This window comes from Asterias rubens, unplaced genomic scaffold (assembly GCF_902459465.1).
Source record: "Asterias rubens unplaced genomic scaffold, eAstRub1.3, whole genome shotgun sequence".
NCBI lineage: Eukaryota > Metazoa > Echinodermata > Asteroidea > Forcipulatida > Asteriidae > Asterias > Asterias rubens.
The window spans coordinates 50,019-70,342 of NW_022985741.1; the positions used below are offsets into that span (position 1 = coordinate 50,019).

Below are 20,324 nucleotides of genomic sequence, written 5' to 3' on the forward strand. Positions count from 1 at the left end.
GAAAGATTTAGGGGACATTCTTAATGGTCAATATTAAAAAAATTAGATTTTTTTTTTCTCGAGAAATTGTGAATGTGTGGGGTCAACAGAAATAAATGAAAATCGAAACTCAGTTCAGCAAAACAAAAATGAAAATTTTTTTTATGAGAGAGCAGAACCTCATAATATCGAACTAAAAACTGTTGTACAAAGTTTAATGTGCTTGCCAGTTTCAAGTCTGATTGAACAACGAAGTTGTGTGTGTGAGCCAGGAATAGCTATTGAAAACTACATTGTTGGAGACCTTTGACCTAACAAATCTGCATCATTTGAGGTATTACATAATATTCTTTATCCCGATGCAAATTTAACATCTATTATAGATATTGCTTTGTTCTTCAGTGCATAGATAAAGTAAATCAATTTTTAAAAAGCGTAAGTTGGGGGTGGCTGGGTCGTCAAAACGAATGTAAAAAAATAACACGCCAGTGCTTAGAGCATTTTTGCGGAGCATTTTTGCGCGAGTAATGTTAGCAGTCTAGTTCATTATCATTATACGAGATACTAGTTCTGTACAAAAACTGATCACCAAAGAAGGGCTTTACACAGGCTCGCTACAATGGGCAGCGAGCCGCATTGATACCACTCAAGACCTGCTACCATGGTATCGATACATCTCGTCACTAACCCCTGGAAAGGGATAATATTAATAAGAATAACCAGTTTTTAAATAAGGAAATAAAACGGTAGCGACGAGTTCTTAAACGGACGTTTAAGAACGAGTCACTACTCTTTTATTCCCATTCATGAATTTCCTTTTGTTAAAAATCGTTAAAAAAATACAATTATAGACACTTTGACAGGTGAACAAATTTTTGTCAAAAACTTGGTGAAGAATCTGTTTGATGCGCGTGGGTTGTGTGCACACGTGTGTGCTAAGAAATGGGTTACGACTGTTACTAATAGCTATAAATTGCATTCAGCATGATAATCTTGCGCGCCCGACACGCGAAATGCACATAATTATGAAACATACCGGTGAGCCCTTCACACTTTGCATGGACCCAGCGTTCACACTTTGCACATTGCATCATCTTGGAGACGTAGTCATCATCTTCATAGCACTGGCTGCAGATCGGACAGTAATTTCCTGCAAGAAAATGGTAGATATTAGAGTTTGAATCAAAATACGACTCAACGTATCAAATTAGAGGAGTGAGTGCCTGATCGGACAGTAGTTTCCAGGGATGTGATTGCTCGCTTAAAAACAAGCCTGAAAATTTAAACAGTCTGGAAAAGTGAGTCCCATCCTTGCGAGTGCTTTGGCATGGGGTCCGGGGCAAGTCATAACGTGAAAAGTTCCACTCTTTGGGTTAGCATTAGAATGAAAAGACACGCAATACTGATTTGATAATCTGTAAGAAAGGCAGAAAGAACTCTGTACTGAGAACTTTTGGACTCCGGAAGACAATCCAGAAGCCGATCAGAGCATCATGACGACACTCAGAGCATACTGATCGAAACGTCGAGTTGAAACCAACGGTTCTTTTAAGAACCACCTCAGCTCATAGAGATAGTCATTACATGGTGTTACCGCAAACCTTTCCATATCAAATTTCCACCATGCAAAGTTTCAAATCCTACTTGGCATTTCACTATTTTTTGAAAAAAAAAAGAAAAAAAAAAATCTTACCTTTGTCAAAAAGTTTGCCACAGTCTTGACACAATGAGAAGTCATGTGACCACTGGGCATTTGACCCTTGACCCGGCGTGGTGGCATCACAGCTCTTACATTTAACACACTTTGTGCAGACCTAATGGGAATGGAAATTGAGGCTACCATTAAGAAAGAATGCTATCATAAAGGCTTCAAAATAACCCAAGGCACCCATAGCAAATGCCATGTGCTTTTGTTGTGTCTTTGCAATGTTTCAATAGACGATGTTTACACTGTATACGTCATGTTTATACTGTATATACTGTCATGTTTTGCCGGGCAAAAAGACGTGTAGTCATGGTAAGCATACACTTTCTAGCTGGCTGCCAAAACATAAAGGTTTTGCCAGGCAGTATGCGGGCGAATCATGTTATTGTTTTCGAGTGATGTCAGAGGTCATATCGTCTATATACATAATATACTGTTTCCTCATAGAAGTGCCACTTTACCAGAAGGAAATTGCTGTACCCATTCAAGAGTGAAGTCTAAAATTGTGACCCGCTCTAACGAAATGAGGAATGTCTAGTGAATTTCACATTTGCATATTTCATAATATTCCAAACAAGCAAATCTTAATATTTTAAATGAAATAAAAATCAAGATCATACGACCTTCCTGTCTGAACCAATGTGGAATTTTCGACGCCCTTGACGCTTAATTTTACGACCCGTTTTGGAAAACACAAACTCCATAAAAATTAATTTGAAAAAACGCGACGTCTCACACACTCATTAAAATAATATTAATATTTTTGTTTACGATAATGAAAACATCAATTTTTAACCCCCCGTAGTCATGCAAACAAAATTACCAAAATGAACAAACAACTCAACGAGAAGTTAGATTATAATGTGTAGACAATTTCACCAATAAGTTTGACAATGTTTACCTGAAATTTTAGAGCAATTTGCGTTGATATTTCCAACTTGAAATGCGAGTTTTGTTCCGTCAAGTCAAAACATTGTAAAGACAGCTGTCACTCAGCGCATAGCATCAATCCCCACGGGTATACTCGGCTTGAAGACCCGGGAACATTCGCAATTTCCCCGTGCATGTTTCTCATGATTTTAGCGAAATTTCTTACCCAGCATGAAGTTTAACTGAAAGATTATTCCTTTAACATTCAGAATTATTTTGGTTTGGAACAATTCAACCTTGAAAAACCACAAAACAATGATGGAAATTAGACACTGTTTTCCCAACGTTCGATAAACATTCCACTGTTCCGTACGTCGTACGTGTAGCAAAGTTTGTGCATGGTACCCGCGCAGTCTTCGTGTGTACATTGTCGTATTACCAGCGCTGCAACTAGCTATGGCAACAAGACCGGGTCGGGTGATCGGACTCTCACGCTGCATGGATAAACAACGCCTCGGTCTGTGAGCCATACTAAATCTCGCGACGCGGATTTATGAATGGGAGATGTCATCGCTGATAAAACAGGGTTTGCCTTTGGTGACCTTTGAACCCCTTTCAGTGTTGACACATGTTTTTGGTGGCTATATTTAGACACCTCTAATCTTTGGCTTTCCAATGGTACTCTTGGTGGCGCTATGCAAGTTGTGTGAAAAGTTTTGCGACGCTCGCCAAATTTGGTGTTTTCAATGAATGTTCGCTGTCTGTCCCGTGGGATTTGGAACATTTTTGGATAATTACGTCAAGAACATGGCTCAGAAATCGTCTGTTTTTACATCTTTAGTAATCTTTTGACGAAAAGGTAAGACCATTGTAAGTTTAATCAAGATTTAGGCAACCTAAAAGTGTAGTAATAAAAAAATTAAAAAATTCAATAATTTTCATTAATTGTTTGTTATGATTATGTTCGGTGTCAAATTACACGAAATGAAACTTTACTAGACATTCCTCATTTCGTTGGAGCGGGTCACAATTATCATTGTGTAAATTTAGGCTGAAAGCTGACTAACTATGAAGTAGGCTTGGGCAATATCTCGATATTATCGAAAATGGTGATACCGTTTCATGGCGGCTCTGGGAAATGAGTTTGACTGCTCAGCAACGACACGCCAATTTGGGACTGCAGTACCGCATCCTACATGTCCTACAAAAGGCAGTGGACACTATTGGTAAATCGTCAAAGTAATTATTAGCATAAAACCTTACTTGGTAACGAGTAAGGGGGAGAGAAACAGCTCCCTCTGAAGTGATATAGTTTCCGAGAAAGAAGTTATTTTCCACAAATTGGATTTCGAGACATCAGATTTAGAATTTGAGGTCTCGAAACCAAGCATCTGAAAGCACACAACTTCGTGTGACAAGGATGTTTTTTCTTCTTTCATAGTTACCTCGCAACTTCGGCGACAAATTGAGCTCAAATTTTCACAGGTTTGTTGTTTTATGCATATGTTGAAATACACCAAGTGAGAAGACTGGTCTTCTTGACAATTACCAATAGTGTCCAGTGTCAGAGATTGTCCTGAAGGGGATTTCAGGGGATTTGGGATCCAAGGTATTAGAAAACATGATCTCACCCATATCTTCCTTCGTTTAGACGGTTTGGTCGGATAGTTCGGTCCAAGGCACTGAGGATGGTAACTGCTGTGGCATTTATCACACGTTAAAAGCTGAAACAAAACACAAGAACAAAAATAAAACAGTCTCCTGACAATGACGACAAATGGACAAGAGACAAGAGAATGGGCGGTGCTACTGTATTACTTGGCCAATTTCAACATACTATGTGCATTATTGCAATGAACAACAGGTTTGAAATAAATGTTACTGAATGAAAGAATGAAAAATCTGGGGAAACTATATAAAAAAATCTAATGCTAAAATGCATGTCCAGATTTTGCACACTGAATTCAAACCACATACTTTGAAGTAAAAAAATAGGGAAATCAGTAAGATTCTCATGCCTGAGCAATTAGTACCAATCACATCTTGCTTTTTAGCCATAAGGATTCAATCTTAAAGGAACACGTTGCCCTGGATCGGTCGAGTTGGTCTTTCAAAAGCGTTTTTAACCGTTTGTTATAAAATGCATATGATTAGAAAGATGTTTTAAAAGTAGAATACAATGATCCACACAAGTATCACTAAAAATTGCGTGGTTTTATTTTTACCTCGTCGACTAACACGGTCGGCCATTTATGGGAGTCAGATTTTTGACTCCCAAAAATGGCCGACCGTGTTAGTTCGCGATTTTTTACTCCCAAAAATGGTCGACCGTGTTAGTTCGTGACGTCAAAGGAAAACCGTGCAATTTCGAGTGATACTTGTGTGGATTATTGTATTCTACTTTTAAAACATCTTTCTAACAAAATGCATTTTATAACAAACGGTTAAAAACACTTTTCAAAGACCCAACTCGTCCGATCAAGGCAACATGTTCCTTTAAAATGCTAGCATCATTTGCCCGTTGCGTCTACCCACCTTTTCCTGCATTCCACAGACGTGACAGAACTTGCAGCGCTGACAGCACCAGTTCTCTTTCTCTCCCTCCAGAGGGCGCTCTTCGTCCTCCAAGCAGAAGGAATGGAAGGGCTCACAGCACACGTTGCAATAAATCATCTGCATTTTGAAAACAGGCACACACAGATTGTACAAAAAATAATCCAAAGTAGCTTTCTATATTAAAGGGAAGGTACCTATTGGTAATTGTCAAAGACCAGTCTTCTCACTTGGTGTATCCCAACATAAGCATAAAAATAACAAGCCTGTGAAAGTTTGAGCTAAATTGGTCATCCAAGTTGCAAGAAAATGACAGGAGAAAAAACACTCTTGTTTGACGAATTTGTGTGCTTTCAGATAGGAATAGAAGACTTCTGGCTAGAAGTCTTTTATTATTTTAGAGATAAATTACCTCTTTCTCAAAATCTATGCTACTTCAGAGGGAGTCGTTTCTCACAATGTTTTATACTATCAATAGCTCTCCAATGCTCGTTACCAAGTCAGTTTTTTAGGTTAATATTCGTTTTGAGTAACTACCAAACGTGTACCTTCCCTTTAATGCAAATTGCAGTTCCATCTAGTAGGGCAAAAGGTTAATGGTCAAAGGATGAAATTACTGGCAGTTACAATATTAAATGATTTTGGATTAATAAAAGACAAATGTAATTGAGCAGGATTTGACTTCACAAAGACTCGTCTTATCTCGACTTAGGATGAGTTCATGATTTTGGATTAATAAAATGTTGGCGGTCTCCCTATCTTGTCAATATCTTTGTTATAGGGTGCTAGTCAGAAGCCAAACAACCGTTAAAAATGCTGTCAGATTTTTGGCCGATTCGACCAAACAATTTTGATTTAAAATTCAATAGGTATTTTGATGGGGGTCGAGAAAGTTACAAGCTTTCATTTGAGCCATTGCTCGAAAAAGTCCGCCAATCATTAGTAGCAGTGAAATAAAGTGCTCAAAATTAATTTTTGTCGGGATCCCGACAATATATCACGTGACCAATTCTTATGTGTTTATAAGAAACATTTTAAATTTTTGTCATGGTTCCTGACCATTAAAAGTTAAAGTTATACTTTTTTTTGTTAGAGCGGGTGATACTCTTTGAAATACCATTCACTCAAAAAATCTATTTTTTAATGTTTGGGGCCAGAAATCTGACATAGCATCTTTAACTACCAAGTAGCCGGGGATCACACCCAAGTTTACGATACAACCTGGGAAGCAGCAGCCAGGGGATCACCCTAAGGGGGTGCAAGTTTTATTTCAGATAGAAAACAATAGGCCACAGGCTAAACCAAAACTTCAAGGGACTATTTCATTTAACTTTTAAGCCAAGAGTTAACAAATGTACACATACCTCATGTTTACCAGTGCTACCACATAGATAACATACAGTGCGGGGTACCATTGGTTCTGATGAAAGTATGGCCATACCTCGGAGCCAGGCTACATCGATGTCATAGTCCTCCTGAATATTGGATTAAATCATATTCAAATTGACATGCATGATTCCTTATCTTCCAGTATGCGCTAATCCACCAATCCACCAATGCGTTAATCCACCAATCAGAAGCTCGAACTACTAGGGGGATAAAACCATATATGCTACCTACTTCCTCTGTTTTTATTACACAGTGCGTATTGTGAAATGTCATTTTGTCAAGCTCCGTATACAGACAGTGCAAAAATTACATTCTAAACTTTGTGCGCGTGAAATAACGCTCTGAAGTTTTAAATTTTGCACATTGCAAGTGAGACTGGAAGATAAATTCGTTATCACACGCGCGCTCGTGAAATACGAACAAATATATGTTTTAACAGATGTTAATATTGCACCGGGGATAAAGAATATTGTGCTTACCTATACACAGATGTGTGTTGGCACTGTATACTCAGTGTCTCCGAATCCCACCAAAGTAATATCCCACCCATGTGCCAGGGATTTGTTTTGTCAAAAATTATTAAAGGAACACGTTGCCTTGGATCGGTCGAGTTGGTCTTTGAAAAGCGTTTGTAACCGTTTGTTATAAAATGCATATGGGTAGAAAGATGTTTTAAAAGTAGAATACAATGATCCACACAAACATGCCTCGAAATTGCACGGTTTTCCTTTTACCTCGTCGACTAACACGGTCGGCCATTTATGGGAGTCAAATCATAAATGGTCGACCGTGTTAGTTCGCGACGTAAAAGGAAAACCACGCAGTTTCGAGGCACACTTGTGTGGATCATTGTATTCTACTTTTAAAACATCTTTCCAACCATCGATGCATTTTATGCAAAAGGGTTACAAACGCTTTTTATAGACCAACACGTCCGATCCCAGGCAACGTGCTCTTTTAAAAACCTTTATAAAATTTGATGACCCGTTTCCTTACCTTGAAATCGATATTAATTCGATGATGGATCACCTTCAGAGGTACGACAGGAACTTTTGCTTTCTGCTTTGCAACGGGCAAGTTCGATGAACTGTTCCTGTTCGCCTCAAACTTCCTCAGCTTTGCCTGTCGGTAAAAAGACATTTTTAATTAAGAAAAAAACCGGAAGAATCTTACATAAACAATACTCTTTTCTGCTCATCCAGTTGTCCTAAGTTAGTAATTTTTGTTGAATAAAGCCATTAAAGCCTACACCGTCTTCAGTCTTTCGTAGAACATGCTCAACTTTATTCCCATGGAAATCTGCTCCGTTGACGACCAAGCTGTTGACATAATGCGAGTGTTTCGCTGTGTGTTCTTTTTGTCAAGGCGGTTGAAACTAGTTAGGATGCTATTGCGTAATTTCACCAAAAAGGGCGTTTATTCTCACGCTATCGAATTATCTGAATCGCCCTCTAGTGTGCAAGTTTTATTACATTTATTGTCACAAATGAAGTAATACAAAGACTACAAGCCTGTGCACTGCATGATGGGATTTGAGGCTGTGTGAACGTGATTTTGCCACAAGTTTGCCAATGAATGTTTTTCTGTTTTATCCAAACCTTGAGTGAATGTTTTTACATTTTATTTGAACCTTGAAATAATAAATAAAAGTCATAGTTCTGTAGTACCGCTGCAAATATTTTTGACTGGTCCGCCGGACCAGTTGGCAAGGTGCTTCAGCTGGTATGCCGCGGTTTCCACTGGCATTTGGCCAGCAGACCACTGTTAAAGGGATGCTGCAGTGAATTCAAATAAAACATTTAATTTTGCTGTAATTTAATTCTAATATATGTATTGAACATCAATAAAATGAGTTTTGTTTATTCCCGAAATATCTGACTTGCGTAATTAGCGAATAAGTCATGCCCCCCCTTTTGTGAATTGTTACCGCCCCCCTACCATAGACGTCACGTTGGGAATTCAAACATATCGTCGACAAAAAGAGTCTGGTTCCTCACTACATGCGCCTAGGTACCAGGCCACACAAAGCACACGTCTCTATATGCACACAGCCAGGGGGCCCGGCGGCTCGGGTTACCGACATGACGTCACGTTTATGCACATGAAGGCTCCCTTTTAGGGGCGGGGTGGGTCCCCCTAATCCCTTGAAAACCATTTTTAAAATACTTGCGCATTTAATAAAAAATATAAAAAAATATTTCAGGTTTAAAAAGTCATGTTTAATAACAGTCATGTTTTTAAAAAGCTGCTCAAGGGTAAAATACCACTGATCCAGGGTACAAAGTACCAACCGACCAAAGGAAAACTACCACTGACAAAAAGTAAAGTACCACCGACCCAGGGTAAAGTTAAACTTGACCAAAAGCACCACTGACAAAAAGTAAGTTACCATTGACCACAGCAAATTATTACCAACGACCGCAGGGTACTATTTTATAAAGCTGCTTAGGCAGAAAATGTAGCTGAACAATTTTATGCTAAGCAGAAGAGAACAGGATACCAGTCACAGATTTTACGTGACATGGCAGTTTGGCTGGTAACCCTATTCTGTTCAGCAAAATTTTGTTGTGCTCTACTTGTTGTGCTTTTAAAACAGCTCTATGAAATTTGGCCCGAGGCAAAGTACCAATTTGTTCATAGTACAGGTTTTCTCGGCCAATTTCGGAAAAATGAGCAGCCAATTTAACCATCAAGCTATTCTATTTCGCACGAAATAGAATGTTAATGAAAAGGGTCATTCGATTTTGTTAGTGTTGAAATCATTCAATTTAACAAAATAATAATTCAATTAAACAATTCATCAAAGCAGCATTCAAATTCGCAGACGCTTCTTGGGGCGTGTGTGTCACAATAAAGAATGACGATACACTAAATTGAACAAAGTGCTAAAGGAATTTGACTCGACTCAAAACGAAATTGAATGGCCGAATTCTGAATTTGAAACGCAGTAACAACTAGAGAGGCAAAACAGCTTCAATTTGAATGCATGAAAATGAAATTGACTGCTCATTTGCCGAATTTGACCGAGAAAACCTATACAATACAAACAGTTCTACATTAAAATTTATATTAATTCAAACTAGACTTATCATTTTGAATCTCACCATTTCTTTCTCCATGCGTTGTCGCTGCAGCCTGCTCATGGGTGCATTGGAGGTCAACACCTTAATAGAGCCACGATGCGTCGGTAACTTGATCCTGGCTTTGAGCTTGCCTAGCTTTGCTCTCTGCTTGAAGGGTGACATCCGGAAAGGCTGACCAACTTGGGCTTGAGGTGCCATTTGTTCCTCTCTAGCTTTCGGTTTCAGGTTCTTCCGTTGGAATCTGGGAGATCTCTTCCTCACTGCTAATAGGAAAAGTAAAATGAGCCATTGATTCATAAAAGCAAATTCATAAATACCTCAGACAGTTTCGCTATTCCTATTGGTGGAGAGCGCGTCACGTGGGTGTGTATAAACCTTTGTTTATGACCAGTAAAAAGTGTTGAAACATGGGCGTGACACATCACGCGATACGCGCACAGCGTTCCCTTATAGGGAGTTGTTTACCCGAGGGCGGCGGAGGGCTTTACCATTTCATAGCTGGAGGGGTGTTGTGTTGAAAGAAATCATTGAACAATTATAATTCTTGCATTTATTTTACTTTTTGACCAAAAAGGTTTTTTATGAATGGGAATCAAAGTGTGTTGAACCGGTCTTCAGCTAGTGATTTAAACCCGCCGAGGCCTGGTTCTTGATAATTTACCTCGACTTCGTCTTGGTAAAATTATCAAGAACCAGGCCTCATTGGGATTAAACCACTTGTTACAAACCTCTTCACCACACATTGATTTCCTTATTAAAGTGCCATTTCATGACTTAGAGAAGAGTATGATTGTGCTCAAATGAAAAGTCCGGGTAGCGGTTAACTCTGTGCTAAAGAAAATGGGCAAAGGTTATCTTTGAGTCTTGGGAAAATGGGCAGCAGTTTACTTTGGGTTGAGGAAAATGGTTTGTGGTTTACACCACGGAAACGGGGGAGCAGTTTACTTTGGGCCGAGGAAATGGGTAGCGGTTTGGTCTGGGTTGAGGAAAATGGGTAGCGGATTACTCTGGGTTGAGGAAAATGGGTAGTGGTTTACTCTAGGCCGAGGAAATGGGTAGTGGATTACTTTGGTTGTTGGGAAAATGGGTAGTGGTTTACTTTGGGTTGAGGAAAATGGGTAGTGGTTTACTCTGGGTTGAGGAAAATGGGTAGCGGATTACTCTGGGTTGAGGAAAATGGGTAGTGGTTTACTCTGGGTTGATGAAAATGGGTAGTGGTTTACTTTGGTTGTTGGGAAAGTGGGTAGTAGTTCACTCTAGGTCAAGGTATATAGGTAGCAGTTGAGCTTGGTTTGGGGCAAAAGGGGCTAAAACAAAAACATACCCGTTTTTATTCTTTGATGTTTGTAAACTGGATTCCAACATTTCTTGAATCTGCAAAGAAAAAATTAAATAATAATAGGTTCTTAAATAGTGCACAACTGGGCCCAATTTCATAGAGCTGCTTAAGCAAACAAATTTGCTTACGCAGAAACATCCTAGCTTTAGTAAAATCAGAGTACCGGCCAAGACTTGACTCAATTTTTATGCTAAGTAAACAACAGCTAAATACCAGTCAAAAGCAATATATATGGCATGACATTTTGGCCAGTAATATGTGAAAAATAAGCAAGCTATTTTCGTGCTTAAGCACATTTTTTTGCTTAAGCAGCTCTATGAAATTGGCCCCAGACCGTATCAATGATGTACGCGTTTAGACGGCGATATGGACTGCACTACAATATGGCCACTCACATAGCAACAAAAGGATTCTTCGAAACCGTCTTATCTGGGTGCTAGATCGAGGCAGTTGTGAGATGGAACATCCGAGTTAGAATCGATACAGTTCGGTTTTGAGCAATTTCTTGAGAGTGTCAGCTGGAGTAACAGAAAATCAAGATTGCCTTGTAACTTTTCATTTTGCATCTTTCTTCTCCTTGGTCAGTTGGCACTGAATGGGAGACTTTCTGGGACGATAGAGGGCAGCAGACTTACCGGGTAAATCCATTGTTCTCAGAATTATGCGCATGTTCAGAACTACGTAAACAATGGAAATTTACCCGGTATGTCTGCTGCCGCCTAGCGTTGGAAAGTCTCCTATTGTGCCGATGTGCCCTTCATGATAGCCCTCTAACCATCTGTATGCTATTGGCCATGGGGGTAACTGGCATCTCCAATGATCCAGCAGAACTAGGGAAAGTACTGAGTATACAGTGCTTACACACATCAGTCTACAGTCGACTCCCGTTAATACGAGGTCAGCCCGACTGGCCCGTTTTCCTCGTATTATCCGGACCTTGTTATATTCGATTGCGGTAATAATCCGAGTATACAGTGCTAACACATACCGGTCTATATGGGTTAGACCAAAATTATTAGAAAACTACAGGTTGAACAATAATCTATACTTACATGCAAGCCTGACGCTTCGTATTTGGCCCACCAAACTTGGTTTTGTCTCTGCAAATAATAAGTTCAAAAAGAAACTTTAGAACAAGGATTTTCTCTCGCAGAAGAAATTTGAACGATACATTTTGCCTTTCGATTTTTGTAAAGTAGTCTACCATTTCTACTGAGCTAGTAAACTGTGCTTCTACTGTGAGTCTACTCAGGTAATGTAGTTAACGTTGCGCAAGTGGACTTTTATGCAGTTGCGTAAAGATTCGTGAAATCAGCTGCAGTACTTACAAGCAGAATTCACACTCAGCGCAGTCTTCCTTCTGCTGGCACGGGCTGCACTGCCCACATCGCATTCGTTTCAGTCTAGGAATCTTAGGCCCTGAATACGGAGCCACACGGATCCGCACCGAGTGCCCAAAGGGCAGATCGTCGCTCGGAGTCGAGGGCTCATATGGCAGATCCTCGCTAGGGGTGGTTTTACTTTTCCTACGGTATGGTGCCCGCTCTTCACCGCGCTCATCGTTAAGGAGCTCATCTCTGATCTTCTTGTAGTTCGCTCCTCGGTTTTTGCGAGAGTACTTGCTGGGTGAATCTTGGGTGTCGTCAGCTTCTGGAGTTTCTGAAGGGGTGGAAGAAGGAATAAAAGGCAATAATTTTGAATCACGAATTGCCCCGAGTGTTAGTTTGTGCAGTACTATGACTTCTTTCTCAACTAACTATGTTACTTCAGAGGGAGCAGATTCTCACGATATTTTGTACTATCCACAGCTCTCCATTTCTTGTTATCAAGTTAGTTTCTGTGCTAAAAGTTATTTTGAGTAATTACCATTAGTGTCCAGTAGCTTTAAATCAGGAAACAAACCTGAGAAATCACGTGTCTGATTATCATTTTTTCTTGGCCTGGACTTGATAAAAACTCACCAATCTTGACTGCCTCATCGTCAGACTCCAGATAATCCTGTGTGAGCGCACTCAGCGTAAGTTCAGACATCCCGTCCGTCTTAGTGAAGGTCGCGACCTCTAACCCCAAGGCCACGGAAGCGCGACGACAGACATGTTTGATTCTTGGGCCTCTGGCAACGGGCGTTTCTTGACGCTCGACTTGAAACTCTTGCTTTAGAATCTTTAGAAGAAAAACATAATTTTGGGAACTTGTTAAAATCAGTCCAGGGGTGGATTTCACAAAGAGTTGGGACCATTCTTACATGCATCTCTAATTAGGACAAGTTCCTCGTTAAAACTTAAGTTTTTAATAACTCCGAGTCCTAAGCTACATAAAAGCAACTCTGATCAGCCTGCAGTTAACTAGTCTGATGCTAACCCCACTGGGCTTTAGGCCGGTTTAATTTATAGTTTGTTGCGCGATGGCCGTGTGATGAAAAACTTGACGTGGGATCCTAAAAAACACAGTTTATAGTCTTCGCTGAGGCCTAGAACTGTGTTTTTTAATGATCGCGCTAAGACTTTCATCACCCCGCAACCGACTATAAATCGCCTTTATACATACATGCAGTCCAGTGTTTATGTGTAGCCACAGACTAATGAGGGATTATAATGTACCTTTGCTGGTTTGTTAGCCATTTGCTCAGGGGACATGTCTGCTTCCATTGCCTCTGCCATCTGTTTAGAAACTGTAAATAAAAAATATAAAAGTCAAGTTGAGTTTTCTTCTTGATCCCGGCCTCTTGGAATGATCACAGCGCCTCTTCCAACATGCCCAAGAGGCCGAAAACACCACCTTGACTGAAAATTTCCAGATTTTTTTTGGTAGTTTAACTTCTTTAGTTATTCAAGAACGAAGGGACCGGGCGACTTTATATAGGGGAAACTTTGCTTGCAGGGCAACTGTGCCAAGGAGACAACTTTGGGCGCAACTTTGCCAGGGGACAACTTTGCCAGGGGACAACTTTGCTAGGGGATCAAAGACTGGTTTCCGGACTAATGTTTCAACACATGCCAATTGGAACATTCCCCCATACAGTTATACCTAATACAACAGTCACCTCTTTCTGTATACAATTATAAAAGTAGCTATTTTGTGTGGATCCATTGCAAATAGAGATTTGTTTGCCTTGTACTAAAAACAGGGCTCGATAGAAACTTTTTTCTGGCAACCAGTTCAAACAACGAACAAGAACAAATTGAGAACTTGGGATGTTTAAAGTCACCTGGAAATAGAATTTTTTTTTCTTTCAAACATAAGAGTATATGCTTAAGAACAATAAAACAATTTTTTAAAGTAATTGTTTGTCACGATTTATATGTTTAAAAAATATATAAAGTTGTTTGGGGGGTTGACTCCGCCAACCCCTTTTGTGACGTCAATCGAGGCAGACTTTGCCTGCAATGCGTATAGTAAACACACGTGCAAAGTACATGTACGTCCAAGTCGTGAGTTGGTACATTTCAAAAAGTGTTTTTCTGCATTCAGCAGCAATACACCTGGTCGGCATTGCCGGAAAAAAACAATTTTTTTTTTTAAACGTACAAACTCACGACTTGGTCCGTACATGTACTTTGCAATTGTGTTTACTCTACGGATTACAGGCAAAGTCTGCCTCGATTGACGTCATGAACAGCGCCCTCTCGGGTCGGGGTCTACTCTTAAATTTGTAAATAACATAAGAACTGATTTTTTAAAACCTTAGTTAACTGTTTATTCATATTCCACTCATCAAAACACATATAGTGACAAAAGCTTTATTTTGAAAAAATACCACTTCCAGGAGACTTTAAGGGCTGACGAATCGATAAGAGAAATAATTTGTGAAGATCACAGATTTACATAATACAATCAAATGATGATGATGATAAAAAAAAATCCCTTGAAATCTGAAATGTAATATTTGACGACAAATAAATAAAACAAATTTCCAGTTTGGAGTTTATCTGAGGGTTTTATTCATTTTTGTTTAGAATCGATGTCATGCAAAATGTGTAATCGGTTTTTCACTAATTTCTTATGACCCAGATGGCCGATGGATCTCAAACTTCTACACGTTTGACAGTTTATGTATGGTGGCTTACACTGCCAGCAAAACACAATTCTGTAACATTCCTTCAATTATCAGTCTTACCTGCATCAAGATGACTACTTTTATCTCCACCCATAATCGGTCGAGAGTGTTGCGGTGTCTTCACCTCTGCAGACAATGGAACAGTCTTCTTCTCCTTAGCAAGCTTCATTAAGTGTGCCCGATGGGAACCCTTCATTTCTTGCAGCACGGGGGTTGGCAGTTTTGATTTGATCTTATGATAATTGTACGATGATTTTTTTGGTTCTTGACGGGCCAGTACTATGCTTCTGCCCACAACCTCCAACACGCAGTTCTCCCGATCCTCAAGGAATCGTCGCGGTGGTGTCTTGGTCCTAGACGGCTTGACGCTCTCCGATGATTGTTCGTCTTCAAGCGCTTTACCCTTTGTCCTTTTCAACTGTGACCGATTCTGACTTTTATTTACCCGTTTGCTGACAGCCTCGGACATTTCGGAAGTAAGTTTTTCAGACGAAACAAACTGGACAGCTGCCTTACTCTTCCTAAGCTTAGATCCTTTAACAGAAGAGAAATGAGGCTTGTGAATCTTACTGGAGTTAACTTTCCCTTTCCTAATTCGGGGCTTCATATGGAACGGTTTATGGAATGGACTGAGAGGTTCACATTCAAAGTCGTCATCGCTCGAAATATCCGCAAAAGAAGAAAGCTCCTCCCGCTCCTCAAGTGTCTCCCTTTTAAAAGAAATTGAAGATACCGACGGAGGAGTTACAGGGAGTTTCGCGGGCCGAGGAGATACAGGGAGTTTCGCAGACGGCGACATCATGCTGTCTTCAAGATATCGCTTGCAAGGCTTGATGACACGCGACGAGCGTGCACTGAAGCTTGGAAGACAGAAGGCCCCAGCAATTTTAGTCGCGGATGGAGGGCTACCGATATCACTACTGTTCCTATCAGATACTGTCGGAGATCCTGTCTCTGATAAAGATTTTAACTTCCTTGATTTTTTACCAGGAACAACTGGAGTTCTCATCGTGCCTTTGACTGGTTTCTCCTTTTCAATGACCTGGGATAAAACTTTCGTTTTACTTTTCACTTTGTCCGACACTTTGCCTGGCAATCCTGTAGCTATTGGTGCTGGTGGACTGACAGAACGTTGCAAGAAATTTGTATTTGTCACCATATCATTCAGCATCAGAGATTTCTTTAAAGTCCTCTTGGTTGACAACGAGGAGGCTAACTCTATCTTAGGTTTTTTTCTTTGTCCCTTGGCTCGGGCTAAGATTTGCTTCGCAGCTTTGTTCTTGGTCGGTGCTACACCAACACTCTTGGGCAATCTTTGTGGCGCAGCCTCATGAGGGGTTTCAGTTTTAACGGCCACAGTTTTTTTATGAACACTTCCTCCAACTATACTTAGTTTTAGAGGCGGTAACCCCAATTTGGCCCTTTTCTTTGCCATGAGTTTCTCCTTCTTCGCCAAAGCGAGAGCTTTTTTCTTTTCTCGTATCTGCTGTTTTTTTGTTCGTTCCTTGATTTTCTTCATTCTCACTCTCTCTTTCTCTTTCTGTCGTTTCATCCTCTCTCGTTGTAGCTTCTCTTGTTTACGTTGTCTTTCCCGTTCCAATTTCTCCCTCTTCTTCTGCCGAGCTTTCGATTCTCGCATGAACTTATCCTGCATCATTTTAGTTCGCTTATCTTGCTGGGTCAGCTCCTTTTTCAAAACATCATGTCGGATAAAATCGGTGTTGAAGATCGGGGCACGGCGGTGTCGCACGATCTTGGCTTTCTTGCCGTCCGCTAACAGTTTAATTTTGATGGTGTTGAGAGCTTTAGACGGCGATTCCGGTGCTCTATCTGAAGATAGATTTACATCGTTCTGATTCACACTGTATCCCACGAGCTCCTCAGGTCTCCTGACGATGTAGGACTTCGGCGACAGGTCCTCCTCTCCGCGAAGCATAGCAGCGTAGGAACGTCGTACGACATTCCTGACCATGCGACCCGAGCTGTTAACTCGAGGCGGTTGGTTAGAGGGGGTATGGATTTTTTTAGCTTCATAATTGCTCCGTAGCTCCAAGAAACTCTCCTCCTTAAGACGCTGATAAGCATCCAGCTCATCTTCTTTTAAAGTGAAGCCACTGAATTCTTCCTCCTACAAAAAAAATCAAATAGCGAGAGTCTTTAAAAATGTTTTGAAGCAATTCCAATTCCTTAATTTTTAAGAGATATCCCGGCCACTGCGCTAGCAGGGAACTATTTTGCACGGGAATTTTGTGTAGCAAATTTTTTTTTTAAACTGAACTTGGTTCTAATATTGAGTAGCAAATGATGTATTTTGAGTTGCAATGGGTCAATTTTTCTTTTACAAGGGAAATCGTTCACTGTACTACAGACCTGTATACTTTTTTTTTAAAGTTGCGTGCGTTTAGATGGTTGATTTCGAGACCTCAAGTTCTAAATCTGAAGTCTCAAAATCAAATTCGTGGAAAATTACTTCTTTCTTGAGAACTATGGCACTTCAGAGGGAGCCGTTTCTCACAATGTTTGATATCATCAACCTCTCCCCATTACTCGTCACCAAGAAAGGTTTTATGCTAATAATTATTTTGAGTAATTACTAATAGTGTCCACTGCCTTTAAGTCTTGTACTAAAGTCTGGAGGAGTAACTCATTCCCTAGTCCAGTAACTCTTTGTCAGTTTGTGAAATCCACCCCTGCTACTCATGTCATGTAACATTAGGCCAAGTAAAAAAAAAAACATGTTTCGCGTCCCCGCCCGCTTCCTTTTTACAGGCCGCCTCCTTTTTTATTTTATTTTTTATTAAATTTTTTTATGCACATTATTTTTTTATTTTTTTTTAAATAGGGTTATTTTAAATGATCTCAGCAAAAACAATCTGAATGTCTTGTCTGAATGCCTCGACTAAATTGTTTCATTTATGTTTTGTGTATTTCAGCATAGAAAAAACAATGGATATTTGACATTTTAACAAAGAATGGCGGCCATCTAGAAATAAAAAATAAAAAATAAAAAGCCCCTCTTCCTCCTTTTTTTGAAAAACCCGGACGTGAAACATGTTTTTTGTTTTACTCGGCCTTACCGGTACAAGACTCAAAAGAAGAGGTCTCGAAATTTCAGAGATTTTGAATTTTATAAACTTGATGTTAATGTAACTGCAGAGGACAAACCTTCTGTCACCAGAGCTTCAAGCTCAATTCAAAGAGGCATTAAGGATTGGATAATTCAGAAAGTTTTTTAAAATAGAAAATCCGACTCCAACACCACTCCCGAGTCTGATCATGGTCTGACCATAGAGCAAGGAACAGAAGGAGTTACAACTCCAGTCTTAATCCCCGTAGCTCAAACTAATCCGATTAGCGCTGCGCCCACCTCCAGTGGAGACACTGTGGAGGTGAACCGCAGCGCCTGTAAAAGGCTGTACACATTCCGACCGCAGCGAGCTCTTTGTACCCCATGTGTGTTACCGCCTTTCGCTGCCGTCGCTGGTATCACATCGTTTTCCATTCATACTAGCAGGTAAAGTAGCAACGCGTGCGTAGTAGACGGTGTTAGCCCTGTTGCATGCGCACAGTGCTACATTAGAAACTATCGACTTTGAGCCTTCTACTGAATGTTGAAGCAAACAAATCAGCCTTTCCTGTGATGAGTTGTGACACTTGTTAGGTTGTGCCGATCGGAAAAATAATGAAATCATGTAATTATATTGATTTTTTTTTTAATCATGAAAAGAATGTCGGTGGTCTCTGGCCGTTGAAAACGAATTGAGATTGTTTGCAAACGCTTTTCCTTTCGGGGGATATGCATTTGATTACTGTTGACACAATTAGACACAAACTGAAAAAAAGGGAATACAAAATGTTTTTTTTTTACTTTTAGACAATTTTGGGTGGGATATTTTTGGTTAAGAAAATTGAGAGAGCTGTAATTATTCAACTGATTTTGTGTTTGTTTTGTAAGAATGATAATACAAAGAGGTATTTCCTATTGCATTTTCTTTTGCTGAAAGTGAAATCATTGAAATGTAACTCCTTGTTCCTTGCTCTATGGTCTGACTGACTGATGGTCAGATGAACATGATCAGATGATGAAACAAATGAAACACTTGCAAATCAAGTTTGGGAGGCAAATTTTTCAGTGGTGAAAAGACAAATCTCTACGGTTCTTCTCTGAAATTTGCAAATGGTGGAGTATATTACGTCAATAACAATTGGTTAGCTGGGGTAGTAGTTGTTAACTAACGAAATTGTAAAATGTTGACGTTCGACTTGAAAACGTTTCATTCATTTCAAATTCAAGTGCTTGTGTTGTGCATGGCATCTGCAGCTGCAGGACCGAAACTTCGAAAGGAGAACAAAATCGCCTCATGTCATTTGGAGAACTTACCTCGTCAGAATCACCGAAAGTATCATAAAACCACCTCAAATTCTTCTGGATATTAGCTGTGAGATTAAAGAACAGTTTCTGTGAATTTCTGGCTTCGTGTGGCATGAAACGAATGAGGGATCGGCCATATCTTTGGCCAGGTCTACCTGGAAAACGTAACCGCGCCATGTTGGTTGGAGTGTGTTTAGTGTTTAGTGCACATTTAATGGCATGACATACTGGGTGGTCCTCGTACCCTCGTCACATGTAATGTTTATAGGCCACCGCTGCCGGGATCGAGGGACGTGAAACGAGGATGCTTCTTTTCATACGTAAAAGCGGGAACAAGAAAATGCAAAAAGGCTCGGAGGTCAAAGTTTAAATACCGCTAGTTCTGCCAAAAACACAACTAATACCATGGAGCAATTGCTCCATGCTAATACTAAGGCCGCCCCAAAAATCAGCTGAACTAATAGTTTACCAATTACTTTTTATTGATAGGTTTCCCCGAACTACATCATAAAACCTGCACAACTATTTACAATGGTATAAACAAAATATAATAACGGGGTGCTAATAATGGCTGTAGCAATGTGCACACGGACGGGCGATGAAGACTTAAGTGCAACATGGAATTTTATCATGGTTGAATTAATCAAGGGGGAACCCCTATAGCTGTTTTTAGCAACAAAAACATGCCCTATTGCTTATAAATGTATTTACTAAGCAAAAATGACAGGGGCACCAGTCGCATAACTAAATTTTGAGGAATCTATGTTTATGCCAAGCGCCCTGACGAAAAAATAAGTGTGCGCACCGGCCCAGGCTTGAAATTTGTGTTATTGGGCCCGCTCGCGCACGGTGTGGTGACCGGCCTAGTAAAACAATGGAACAAGGGCCCCTCTAGTCTTGAAGTCAAGACGGTAATTGTTAAGCGCGGTGTGTAGTTACAGCAGCGCGGCGTAGCTACGGGGACGATGCACACACCC

The 20,324-nt window shown here is 40.1% G+C and overlaps 1 protein-coding gene across 1 annotated transcript in view; it reads right to left on the minus strand.

Annotated features, from left to right (window-relative positions):
* LOC117306604 overlaps positions 1–19,525 on the minus strand; it is a 43,904-nt gene extending 24,379 nt beyond the window's left edge. Inside the window, exons 1-14 of the mRNA XM_033791089.1 lie at positions 19,357–19,525; positions 15,036–17,103; positions 13,519–13,589; positions 12,880–13,081; positions 12,247–12,577; positions 11,971–12,018; positions 10,904–10,953; positions 9,601–9,842; positions 7,493–7,618; positions 6,472–6,582; positions 5,090–5,227; positions 4,186–4,278; positions 1,673–1,793; positions 1,016–1,129 (exon numbers count right to left, since the gene is read on the minus strand). Coding sequence (XP_033646980.1) covers positions 1,016–1,129; positions 1,673–1,793; positions 4,186–4,278; positions 5,090–5,227; positions 6,472–6,582; positions 7,493–7,618; positions 9,601–9,842; positions 10,904–10,953; positions 11,971–12,018; positions 12,247–12,577; positions 12,880–13,081; positions 13,519–13,589; positions 15,036–17,103; positions 19,357–19,524 — 3,883 coding nt within the window. The 5' untranslated portion in view covers position 19,525. The remainder of the gene's footprint in view (positions 1–1,015; positions 1,130–1,672; positions 1,794–4,185; positions 4,279–5,089; positions 5,228–6,471; positions 6,583–7,492; positions 7,619–9,600; positions 9,843–10,903; positions 10,954–11,970; positions 12,019–12,246; positions 12,578–12,879; positions 13,082–13,518; positions 13,590–15,035; positions 17,104–19,356) is intronic.
* Positions 19,526–20,324: the final 799 nt, after the last annotated feature.